Raw genomic sequence first — 12,825 nt, forward strand, 5'->3', positions numbered from 1 at the left:
TTTAAAAGTACTTATATTATATGGATATTTAACTGGAAGTATTTACACAATAGAACATTTATTTCAGTAATGGCATTGATAATACATTTGACAGGCTAATATAAATCATCATCTTATTGATGATGATTTATTAATTCAACTAATCACACAGAGAAACAAATTAACTTAAAGCTATATTGTGTGGGAGTCCCACTCAATATACACATTAAGCCTTGTCCAATGTCCTGTTTATTCACGACAACCAGTGTTATAAATCTACAACATTTTTATGACACATAACTGTCTTTGTTTTTGGGGAATTAGAAAAATTACAAATCTGGTTTTTTGCACCGTCTATTAGAGCAATTGGTATCTGTACCGAGGACACGTTTGCAATGCAACGTTTGTGGGTTCTGCTCACCATCATGGCGGCCGAGCCCGCGCAAGGCTTAATACGGAAGTGAATGCGGATCAGCACATCCGCTTTTACGCTAGACTTCTTAATGAAGATGCCGTAGATTAGTCTAAAATTACCTCCGGTACATACAAGTTACCAAAACAAGCAGTTTAGTCTAATGTTTGCTGATTGTCAGGATTACTCACCCAATCAAATGCAAGTTTAACCGGAACTAGGAGGGGTGGCTTCCGTTGATCGTCCCACCGCCCTTGTTCAAAGCACGCTATTGGTCGACTCAAATGGTCGAATTTTATACCCTCATTGCGCGGGTCTGTCAAAAAATACTGCTTCGGTTGCATCGCTCGTGTTTTAGCAAATGATCGTAGAGTAATTGTAATAATACTTTTGACCTAATTACTGCTCAGAAATTGTCCTTCGCTGAAGACAGCATCTCGAACGCCTTCCCCAGGTTAGTGGAAACTTAATGTATTACGTGACAGTCCACAAATTGGATTAGCGCTATGTAAAGCCACCATTGAATGAGTGTCTATCAGACCTGCTAGCTGACAGTTGAACTGACATTTTTGTGTATAGGAGAAGTTGACATAATAAGACTAATACTAATACTAATTACTAATAGTATTACTTATACTTCTATATTACTTTCTGGTTACCGAACCGATCTGTTACGGAGTAATATGTATATATTCGATCGCTGTATTTGGGTGAAGCAAAGGCGACGTTGTAAAGAATAACGCTTGATGAATTTGACAAGGGTGTGTTTTAACTGTACATTTACTACGAGGTCATCACTAAGTGGCTGTCACGTCGTGTAGCTATCCACAGGACAACAACATGGACACTTCCAGACAGCGGGTTGAAGCCACCTCGGGACGAGACGGCAAATCTCATAAGAAGAAGGCATCCTCCTCCCATCTTGGGACGCATTGCCCCGAAGAAGGAGAACGAAAGGCCAAATTTGTAAGTTTTTAAAATGACATGACAGAATTATTACGTATTGTCCGATTTGTGTTGCTCTCGTACCCACACTATTACAGTTCAATTTTAGGATTTGGACAGGTGTACAAACATGGCAACATAAATGCTTGAACGCAGTGTTCTATGTGTGTGTCCTATTCCTGTTGCAGTGTAGCCATATTTTGACCAGCAGCATGACTGCAAATCATTTTGTCTCTTTACAGTAATGATTAAGAGGACAACACAATTAGATTAATATTAATTTGTGGTGATGAAGACCAGTGGTGGCTTTTCATTCCCAGTGCAGGTACTTGGTGCAAAGGGTCCTTTTTGCTATAGGAAATACAATTTCATACAGGTCTCACCTGCTTGTAGTGTTGTTTTGTCCGTAGCCCTCTTGGCATGCTTTTTAGATTGTTTTGCTTGGAGGAAATCAAAAGCTTAAAATTAGCACAGAGTTTAGCATTTGCAGTAATCCATGCACTTCCTAGAATGCTTCCAGTTCTGCTCATGCCTGACCTTTTGAATTGGAGAGGTCACCAGTTTGTTCTAAGGTTTTTATTGCACAGTGGAACCTCGGTTAGCGTCATTAATCCATTCCAGAAGGTTCAACGCAAACAATGTATGCTAACTGAATCAGTTTTTCCCCTAAGAAATAATATCAATTCAATTAATCCCTTACATACATCCACAAATGTTACCACAAAACACTTTCTGAAAGTTTCACTATTATAGTTTTACATGCAGAAAACAATTTGAAATGCATATAGATGACGAATGAAAGGGCTAAATGAATCTTGAGCGTCACTTTTTCGTTGATTGAAGACTTGATTGTTGACACAGACGACTGTGAGGCAGAGCTCCACACGGACACCACCTCTGTGTTTTGCCATGAGTATTTTTCTTGAGTTCAACAGTGTTTCTCACCTTCTTTGTCAAAATTCTGGCACTTCCAACTTTCTTTGGCTCCATTTTGGGTTATTGAGGTGAGAAACATTATTGAATTCAAGGAATAACTCATGGCTAAACATGAAGGCGGTGTCCGTGTTGATCTCGCTGCCACATTGTGTCTTTGGGAACAATCACGTCAAGAATCACGTCTTCAATAAAGGTAAAAGGATGTTCATTTCATTTATCATTTATACTGTATGTATATTGAATTGTGTTCTGCACGTAAAACTATAATTGTAAAACTATATAAACACGTTTTGTGTAAACATTTTTGGATGTCTGGAAGGGATTAATTGGATTTACATTATTTCCTGTGGGAAAAATGTATTCGGTTAGCGTTCGTTTAGGTTCGAGTCAGACCTTCTGGAACGGATTAATGCTGCTAACCAAGGTTCTACTGAATTGCTGATTGAGTGACTTGGCTTCAGTGTGGCAAAGGCTTCAAAGTTATTTAAATATTAGTGCCAACCCTTTTCCTGAGAAGCTATCACAAATTAAAATTACGTTGCAGTTACTTAATTTCGGCCACTTAATTTAGGCTTCAAAAGCAGGTGTAAATTAATCATGAATGGATGGATACCGGTGTGAGCTTTACGTGCATCAGTGTGTTTTAAGACAACATGCAAACTATAAATGTTAATGCATTTCACAGAAAATAATGCAAGATGACGTTACAGATCAGACTGGCATATTTAGGTTTTGTCTCCTAACTGTGACACAAACTGCCCCTTTTCCACCCAAATTTCAGGAACATTTAGTTCCTGAAACTAAAATGTTCATGTGGCCCTGTGTGATTTGCGTTTTCACTGCACTTGAAAGTTCAGGGTAATTTATTCAAATCAGGCTGCTTGCATCAACTAGTTGTATTTTCCCCCTCCACATCATTTCAGTAGGTGGCAGTACAGTACCACAAAAGTCATGCTAGCTCTGGGAAGTCAGTTTCCCTTTGAAGGTCACGCAGTATCATTTATGCTTTTTACAAAGTAAAATTAGTATAACAAAATATGTTAATGTGATGTTCAGATTTGTTTAAGAAGGATTTATTTGCCTTCTGGAGTCAATACAAAATGAATGAATGAATTAGTTTTGTCTTGCTTTGCTCCCATTTTCTCATTTGTTTCAGATGTTTTTTTGTTTTGTTTTTTTTTTTACTCTGAGCTGAATGCTGCACAGATTAATGAATTTTTCATAGCAAGACACAAAGACTTGCACCAATTAGTTTGTGTTTATTACCGTCACGATTAAAAAGCCAATTCAATCCAAGGAAAGAGCAAAAGCAAGAGCAGCCAATTTCAGTGAGCAACAAAAGAAACATTATTTATAAAATCTGGAAAAAAAGCAAGTAAATTAGCACTACCTTTTAAATATTGACATGAACAGTTATGTTACTGTGATGGGCTGTAATGTGGCTGAAAAACAGACTTTTGCACCAATGAGGCACTGAGAGACATATACAGAAATTTCATAAACCAAACAGTGTGATATGTGCAGGAAAAGCACCTATTCACTTGTATTACATTGCATTCATGCATGTGTGTTGCTCTTTACATTTTATTTCCATACAAAGGTTCTGCAGTGAAATTGTGTCCTACGATAGTAGTTGGGCTGTGGGTGCTTTATGTGTTTGGCTGGCTTTGAGCAACTTCTATAATTTTAGCTATGAAGTAAAGAGCCCATATTTCAGCCAAAACTAATTTGATCGTTTTGATTTATCCAATGGGCTCCTTTTTTTTCCAGTACTGGTGTTTGATGCAGTGATGTTTTATGGAACTTCATTTTGTTTTTGTCTGTCCCCCACGTGTAGCACCTACCATTTAGAAATCTCACTGATGATGTGGTAAGATATGAAAAATGAAAGTAATTCCTACATTGTATTGGCTGCAAACTCACTGTTAACTAACATGACTAAAATTCTACTGTACATTGCATTAATTCACAGAGCCAATATAGCCTGTTTCACTTTTTACCCCCTCTCCTTTCTAACAAAATGTATGCTTTTCCTCACACAACGATGCAAATGTTTTTTTTTGTAATGAAAAATGTATTGTTGGCTGCATCCTGTTGATTACCATTACTATTTATATTTATAAACTAACACTCTACACATCTTACCTTGTCACTGATTTGTAGAGTGGAACCTTGGTTACCGTATCTTGTTGTTGTTCATACTCTGTGTGAGTCCAACTGTGTTTTAATGTATTTTTGTCACAAAACATCCTTGTTAGCATCCGATTAGTTTGCCACAACCTGGAAACAGGAAGCGGAAGTCAGCTATGTTGACTGGCCGTGATGTCATCGGGGATTGACTCTCAAAAATGTTAACACAAAACACGTTTTATAGCTTTACAATTATAATTTTACATGCAGAAAATAATTCTAAAATGAATAAAGGGGAAAAATGAACACTGCATTGAAGATGTGACTGTTCCCAAAGACACAATGTGGCAGCGATATCAACAGACACCACCTTTATGTTTTATCATGAGTTATTTGTTGAAGTTAATAGTGTTTCTCACCTTCTTTATCAAAACGCTGGCTCTTGCAACTTTCTTTGGCTCCATTTCGGGTTATTGAAGTGAGAAACACTATTCACTTCCAGAAATAACTTACGGCAAGACACAAAGGTGGTGACTGTTGCTGCCACATCGTGTCTTTGGGAACAGTCATGTCAAGAATCACGTCTTCGGTGAAGGTAAAAGTAGCCTTAAATGTTTATTCGTCCCGGAAAACGGGCCTGTGTTCAGTCATGCATGCAATTATGCAATACATTTTGGCATGGACCGAAGGATGGATTGGATTCATGACGCTAACCAACATTCCACTGTATTTGCATTCTTAATTTTTTTGTCTGTCTTCCTTTTTATGTAGCTGGACAGATTTGCAAGTATCCGGATCCCGGGTAGTAAGAAGGAGCGGCCACCCATAACACATTCTAAACACAGTAACAGTGATTGGTCTGTGTTTTCATCATCCAACTCCCATGAGTATGTGGAACTTTCATCAAAGATCACTTCAGAAAAGGAAATCTTGGCACTGTTTGAGAAGATGATGGTATGCAAGTAATTCTGTTATTCTTATACCCGTTACGTTTCTGTCAAGCTGTTGAGATGCAGAACTACCGTACTGACCCGAATAGAACCCTGGAGAAAAGTCTGAAAAAGACTAGTCTTAAATTCCGACTTCTATGAGATGTACACACACAAATCAGACTTGTTCCCCAAAACTTCTCCCCAAGCAAGTCAGTCTTTCTCGCACTCTACAGTGACGTCGCCGCAACACAGAGGCTTTGAAAAAAAGAGGCAGAATATAAAATAACTATTATAGTTTTTTTTTAAATTGCAGTCAGTAGTTATTTCACTGATATTGAAAGCCTGATTTAAAAATCACATTTTGTCAAAAGAAATCCATCCATCCATCCATCCATCCATCCATCCATCCATCCATCCATCCATCCATCCATCCATCCATCCATCCATCCATCCATCCATCCATCCATCCATCCATCCATCCATCCATCCATCCATAACGCACAAAGAACACACTTCCGGCCTCCAAAGTAAGAGCACCGTTTGCCCAATGCCGTCTAACTGTAAACAAAATAAGAGTGTCATAAAAATATATCTTAATATATCTTATCTTACATATATCTTATATATCTTGCAGTTGGAATTGCATCAGTGTGTACAGCTTCCTGAATCACAAGTACGGGCATTACAGTTTGTTGAAGATTTTGTAGCAATTCGTGAAGAGGCTACATCCATTTCTGTTGGATGTCCTTTGTCCATTGTCCATTGATGTATTGCATCAGTAAATCAAATGATTTTTGCATTGTTAACGGACATTTTATTCACTAACACATGAAGCACAAACACTAAGCTAGTAAAAATCAGTGTAAAATGTAAAAAATGGAATTCTAAAAAAATAAAACAGAATTTGGAAAAAAATAAAACTGATTTCATAGTGCCCTAAGAATGGTCGGTGGCGGAGAAAGGCAGAGCAGAGACAACAAAAGAGAGAAAATGAGCATGGCTGAACGCGGAGGAGAAGCGGAGACTAAAGACGAACAGGGAGGTAGCTCTGTAGTATGGAAGTGGTTTGGTTTCGATAGAGCAGATGTGTAGCAAGACACAAAAATATGCAAAGTGATGGCAAAAGGTGGGAACACGACAAATTTGTTCTACCATCTCAAGCGCAAACACAGAGTTGAGTACGAAGAGTGTGTCAAGAAGCGTGAGACCGTCAGCAAGCACGTCTGCACTTACCCAGTCAAAAATAGAAAAACGCTTTGGTAGACGCTAAATGCACTTGCTGTATTGCATAGTTTGTTACCAATAAATTAATAAGTGCTTACAATTGATTTACAATTTGAGACAAGTGTATTTAAATGATATGGGTTAAGATTTGTAGCTTTTTATACAAGACTCCGCTGAATTGAAGTATATCGTCATATTGTGATACGTGCTAAAGTCCGTATTGCCCAACCCATGGAAAATGGATGGATTAATCAAATCTGAAATCCCTCACTCTATCGCAGTTTTTCAAAGGCTAATTAATGAATAAATTGTCCCTGTTTCATGGTTGACTACAGCGTATTATTAGTCCAAAAATGTATATTTAAGCACATGTTATGTCGTCTTGGCCTAAATTAAGCATTTTCAAGCATAAAAATGTTCTAAATGAACTAAAATACAAATACAGTTTAAGGCAATACAAGAACTGTAGTGCACACTCGCTATTTGGTGTTACTAGTAACACGCACCAGACTTGATCAAAGACCACAACAAGCATTCATAATTTTATAATAATTTATCTCACAACAGGCACAATAATAACATAATAATAATAATAATAATAATAATAATAATAATCCATCCATCCATCCATCCATTTTCTATACCGCTTCTTCCTCATTAGGGTCGCGGGGGCATGCTGGAGCCTATCCCAGCCGACCTCGGGCGACAGGCGGGGCACACCCTGGACTGGTCGCCAGCCAATCGCAGGGCACATATAGACAAACAACCATTCACACTCACATTCATACCTATGGACAATTTAGAGTCGCCAATTAACCTCACCTGCATGTTTTTGGGAATGTGGGAGGAAGCCGGAGTGCCCGGAGAAAACCCACGCGCACACGGGGAGAACATGCAAACTCCACACAGAAATGCCCAAGGGAGAATCGAACCCAGGTCTTCCCGATCTCCAGGCTGTTCCTGTATTGGCCAACGTGCTAACCACTAGACCACCGTGCGGCCAATAATAATAATAATAATAATAATAATAATAATAATAATAATAATAATAATAATAATAATAATAATAATAGTCATCATCATCAACATAATATAAACACGGGTTACTGTTGCGGCCGTACTGCAGCTAAAACTGAACTCTGAATCCCTGACGTCACTTCCTGTCCACACATCCGGAAGACATTTATTGAAACACAGATGAGCATGAGTCTTATTTATGTCTTAAATGGCTTATTTGCTCTGATTATATATACTATATTGGGTGATATGAGTGTAAAGGTCATTATAGGAGTGTTATTTCTTGTCTAGAGAGCTCTAATAATTGTAAAAAATGCATTTAGAAAGTCATAAAAAGGTTTTGTTCGCTGTAACTATGAAAATATTCCTTTTATTAATATTGAATCCTATTTTGCAGAAATTCACTTATAGCGGTCGGGTCTGGAACCAATTCACCGCGATAAATGAGTGATCACTATAATTGAATAATCGATTAATTATCGTTTTGATTAATTGTTGCAGCTCTGCTATTTATGCTACATTAACATTGCCTTTCACTGCCACATCCATAATGAAATGAAAGCAGTCAGTCTGCAGAGGGATTTAAAATAGATTAGCATTTTTCTTTGTGAGCAATTACTGTAACATTCAAATTAATTTAATAATCTGCTTAGACACACACAATTATCACTATATAGTAAGCATACTGAATTTACACATGCTATTTGCATTTTGATGCATTAGCTGTTTGGAATGTGAGACAAAAATTACTTGAGCTCACTACTTTTGTCTTACAACTGTTATTCTCTACAAAGCTCTGTTGCCAAGGGTATTACTAAAATGTATTGAAGATGTGTATTTCTAAGGTTTTTTTTTTTTCCATTTTGATTTCAGGAGGACATGAACTTGAATGAAGAAAAAAAGACACCCTTGAGAGACAAGGACTTGAATACAAAGAGAGAAATGGTCATGCAGTATGTTTGTACTGCTTCAAAAACGGTATGTTGTAAAACACATTGCCTCAGCCTGGTTTTGCTCATATTTACTGAACATGCAGACCTGCCAACATGTACGCATTTTTCTTGCTTGTACGTTTTGCTGCTTTTAGGTATGCATTTTTAATATTGTTTGGATTTTGTAACAAACCTCTGGTGAGTCAGGTTCCGAATACAATAAAAGATCCAATAAAAGTCCATCCAATAAAAGACAAAATTGGAAAAAATGGGCGTGCAAAATACTTTTAGGGTAGGACTAATCATTTGACATGGTTATAGATCAATTTGTGTTGTGATTTAGAATAATGACTTTTTTTAAACTAACTCTCAACGCAATAGTAATTTGAAGGTCCGTAGTATAAACAACCAGCGGTTAGAGCAGCACTTCCCATCAGTGGTGGAGTCGGAATTTTTTCAGTGGGGTGGCCAAGGTAAGACACATACACACATAGAGGTGGCAATAAATTTATACCTGAAATGTCTAGATGGCCACTAGGGTGGCGGAAAAATGACCGGGGGTGGCCACGGCCACCATGTAGCTCCGCCACGACTTCCCATGCGAGCGCCCCGCACCGTGACACAGCCTTGGCACAGTGAGGAGGAACTACCGCTGTAGCTACGGAGCCGAATATCCAACGTCCAACGTGAAACTAACTTAACCACGATACACCGCGGACATGTCTGCATGGTGGTGTTGCATTTTCTTCTTCTTGCGGGTGGCGGGAGTCGAGTGGCAACCAGCTGGGAGGTGCATTACCACACCTACCGTGTTGGAGTGTGGCCCAGATTTGGGGACATTATACGGCAACCAGATCATCCCGATCTCATGGCGGGAGCCGATATTATTCGATCTTCAAAATACAGTGGCTTGGCAGCTGATCCGATCCTGAAGATTGGATCGGGACAGCCCTACAATCCACCCTTACAGAGAGAACTCTTGCATGGGGGGGCACGGTGACATTTTTGCACAGCAAATGTTCAGGGATATTTATGAACAACATCAATAACCTGGTTAAGCTCAACATGTTCTCATGCATTGCTGAACCCTGTTCACATTAAGCACGTTTTTAGCCACCTCTCTTTTGCATCATTAATTATATTACTTTTTACTTTCCCAATGGCTACTGTAAAATATTTTTTCTCCTCTCCTTCCTCCAGGGTAGCTTGAAAAGCAGCTACCAGATATCTCCCCAGGAATTCCTGGGAGAACTGAAGTCAGGGGTGATGGAAGAACGCCTATTTGCCTGTCTAGATTCATTGCGGGTTTCACTAACCAGCAATCCTGTCAGGTACAGCACAATGTAATATCTACAATGGTGTTACCAATTTCTAAAAAAATTGATAATTTACATTTTATTCAATTTGACTGCATTTGATTGTCACCCTTTACCTTTATCCAAATATTTTTCGAAGTCTTATAAGACATCGTAAATCTAAATTTTCCTGGAGTATGAAACGATGCACATATAAATGTCAAAATTTTATAATTAAGATTGGTGTAAGGGTTTCTTTGCTAACTATTCATATACCGTAATATATTTATTTTATTATATCATCATTTGTATGGTTACAATGGCCCAGTGTTGTTTAGTGAAAACAATTGAAGATGCCTTTCAGTAGACAAATAATACACATGTAACATATTTTGACCAGTTGCAAATGAAATTGAAATTGCCCTGTCTTTGAATAGATGCTTTCATTTTTGAAAACTTTCATCACAAATTCATTACATAACCAGTGTAATTGTGATAGTACTTTGCAAAACCCCAATCAAAAAGTTCAAATAAGACATTGTTGAGAAACACACGCAACAAACAAGAATCATATACTACAAGTGTTTTTGTTTTTTGTTTTTTTAAATTTCTTTCACAGTTTTTATTTTTATTTTTGTCCAAAACCCCCTAATACTGTATAATGGGTATTGGAAAACACTGCAATTATAAAATCATATTATATCATGATTATGTCATTAATGCAATTACTCGTTCAGTCTTAGCCAGCACTCACACTGCTCAACACTTTTTTAGCACATTTGCATGTGATGTCATTTCATAATACAGCACTGCATTAATACAACGTTTCCTAATTATTTTGCATTCAGTTTATTTCTATTGTGCAATGTAGTAGTCTGTCACTGGCGGGTGGATCAGTTGCATTAATTGTGAAACCACTATGTTGAGCGCAAGCATATGATCGTGTCTGAGTGAGTGATACCTTGGGCTCCGTTTTCTAGGTTAAGAATATAAATTACAGTTGAGCTGAAACATATTCCCATTGGAAGTTAAATTGCAAGTTAAAGACACTGACCATTTGTAATGACATGTTGAGCTATATAAATGATTTTCGTTTGCACTGTTGGATATTAAGGAGGTTCAAGAAAAAAATGAAAAAGCTTTCTCTCTTTGAATGCGGTAGGATTGTTGAGCTGCATGATCAAGACCTCTTACAGCGCACCATTGTTGCTCAGGTTGGACGCAGTAAGACAGTCATTTTAAGCTTCTTAAAAGATCCGGAGGATTATGGAAGAAAAAAGCCAAGTGGTAGACCCAAAAAAATGCCACTGGCCCTGAGCCGGAGGATCTGATTGGCTGTCCGTTAAGATACAGGACGATCCTCACCCCAATGAAGGTTGTTAGTGGTGCAGTCCAATAACCATCAGGCGGCATCTGCAGGCGAAGGGTTTTAAGAACAAAAAATGTCTTCAAAGACCTTGTCTCCTTCAACACCACAAAATATCCTGTTAGGAATTTTCACGAGAGCACCAAACATGGGACATTGACAGGTGGAAGAACGTTTTATTCTATAATGAGAAAAAATTTAACCTTGACAGTCCTGGTGGCTTCCAACATTACTGGTATGACAAGGAGATCCCACCTGAGTTGCTTTCCACAAGGTGTGATCATTAGTTATTTTTCCTTCAGTGGAACAATGGACCTTCAGATGGTGCAGGGTCGTCCAACGGCAGCTGGCTATGTGGAGATGTTGCAGGGGGCATCCCTCTTGACTGAAGGCTCTCGTCTGTGTGAGAATGACTGGGTTTTTCAATAGGACAATACTGCAGTTCACACTGCCCGCCTGACAAAGGCCTGCTGGCCCTGTGAGTTGTCACGGAGTACATTGCCTCTCAAACGCCAGGGAGAAGAGAGAAGTTACTGTTGTGTTTGATCAAGAGTTTTATTGTCATATGCATAGTAAAATAGGCAGTTATACTATGCAATTCAATTCTTATTCTGTTCATTCTCCCAAGAAAAGAAAGAAAACACAAGAAAGAATAAGAAAATAAGAAACATATATTATTAGAAACATATATACCAATCATTTAAGCAACAACAACAGAAGTGTGACAAACATGCAAAAAAATAAGACATTAGGAATCACTTTTTCACACCCCTCTGTCCATTCATACAATGTATTACTTAACATTGTTTTTACGTAAAAAAAACAAACAAAAAACAAACAACAAAAAACTAATTTCCAAGTTGTGGCGGCTTTTATTTTACCATGCCGTTGCGACTGCGATCCATTACATGTTGTGGAAACCATGTCATAGTGATCTAATTTATGTTATTTATTATGTACTGTATTGTGTAAAACTAAGACAATAACAACATCAAATTAAAATTACTAAATTAATACAGACCCAACATCCACCAATACGAGCCTGGAGATTATTTTTCTTAGAGGTCGTGGGCCAAATATGAGGTAAAAGGTAAGGGGAAAAATACACTGTAGTCGTCTCTGTGTAACTTGGGAGAAAGTTGGATCCCTTCAGGGACCGTCTAACAAAGTGGGACAAGTTGTCGCTCGCATTAAACATGCAAAAACTGTCGGATTGTATATAACTGTATATATATATTTTTTTAATGAAATAATGGCCCATATTTCTAAAATTGATACCCTGTTAAATAAAATTTGATGTAGTTATTTACAAATTCTTATTATTCTTAAGTGTTTTTTTTGTTTTGTTTTGTTTTCTTTTTTTAATCATTGCGCCTGAACCTTTTGTGGTGGACCCCTGCCTTACAGCATGCATGGAGATTTGATGTGTTCTTTTATATACAGTATTTGAAAATACTGTAAGAATGCCACCTTTTATAGAATTGGCTTCTTTATTTTATAATGTAAGATTTATGTCTATAGCAACAAATGTAACGGGATCGTATCGCTTGTACGCTGTATTGAATTGTATCGAATCGTTTAACACAGAAATTTACGTCACTACTTATTATAGCTAAAACTTATTTTTATCTGCGATTAAGTGTGATTAAATATGAGT

At 37.7% G+C, this 12,825-nt stretch overlaps 1 protein-coding gene across 6 annotated transcripts in view; it reads left to right on the forward strand.

The window, feature by feature from the left end:
• The first annotated feature begins 671 nt into the window (after nucleotides 1–671).
• Nucleotides 672–12,825, forward strand: part of LOC129178085 (protein diaphanous homolog 3-like) — a 163,374-nt gene continuing 151,220 nt past the window's right edge. For 3 of the 6 annotated variants that reach the window (XM_054769847.1, XM_054769851.1, XM_054769849.1), the window contains exons 1-6: nucleotides 672–845; nucleotides 1,213–1,357; nucleotides 4,110–4,142; nucleotides 5,174–5,356; nucleotides 8,449–8,553; nucleotides 9,708–9,838. In XM_054769847.1, the coding sequence (XP_054625822.1) occupies nucleotides 1,232–1,357; nucleotides 4,110–4,142; nucleotides 5,174–5,356; nucleotides 8,449–8,553; nucleotides 9,708–9,838 (578 nt within the window). In that variant the 5' untranslated portion in view covers nucleotides 672–845; nucleotides 1,213–1,231. Of the gene's footprint in view, nucleotides 846–894; nucleotides 1,358–4,109; nucleotides 4,143–5,173; nucleotides 5,357–8,448; nucleotides 8,554–9,707; nucleotides 9,839–12,825 lie in introns of those variants that run through there. The other 3 variants (XM_054769850.1, XM_054769852.1, XM_054769848.1) reach the window with 2 other exon arrangements.

Source organism: Dunckerocampus dactyliophorus, chromosome 3 (genome assembly GCF_027744805.1).
Source record: "Dunckerocampus dactyliophorus isolate RoL2022-P2 chromosome 3, RoL_Ddac_1.1, whole genome shotgun sequence".
NCBI classification, from domain to species: Eukaryota; Metazoa; Chordata; class Actinopteri; order Syngnathiformes; family Syngnathidae; genus Dunckerocampus; species Dunckerocampus dactyliophorus.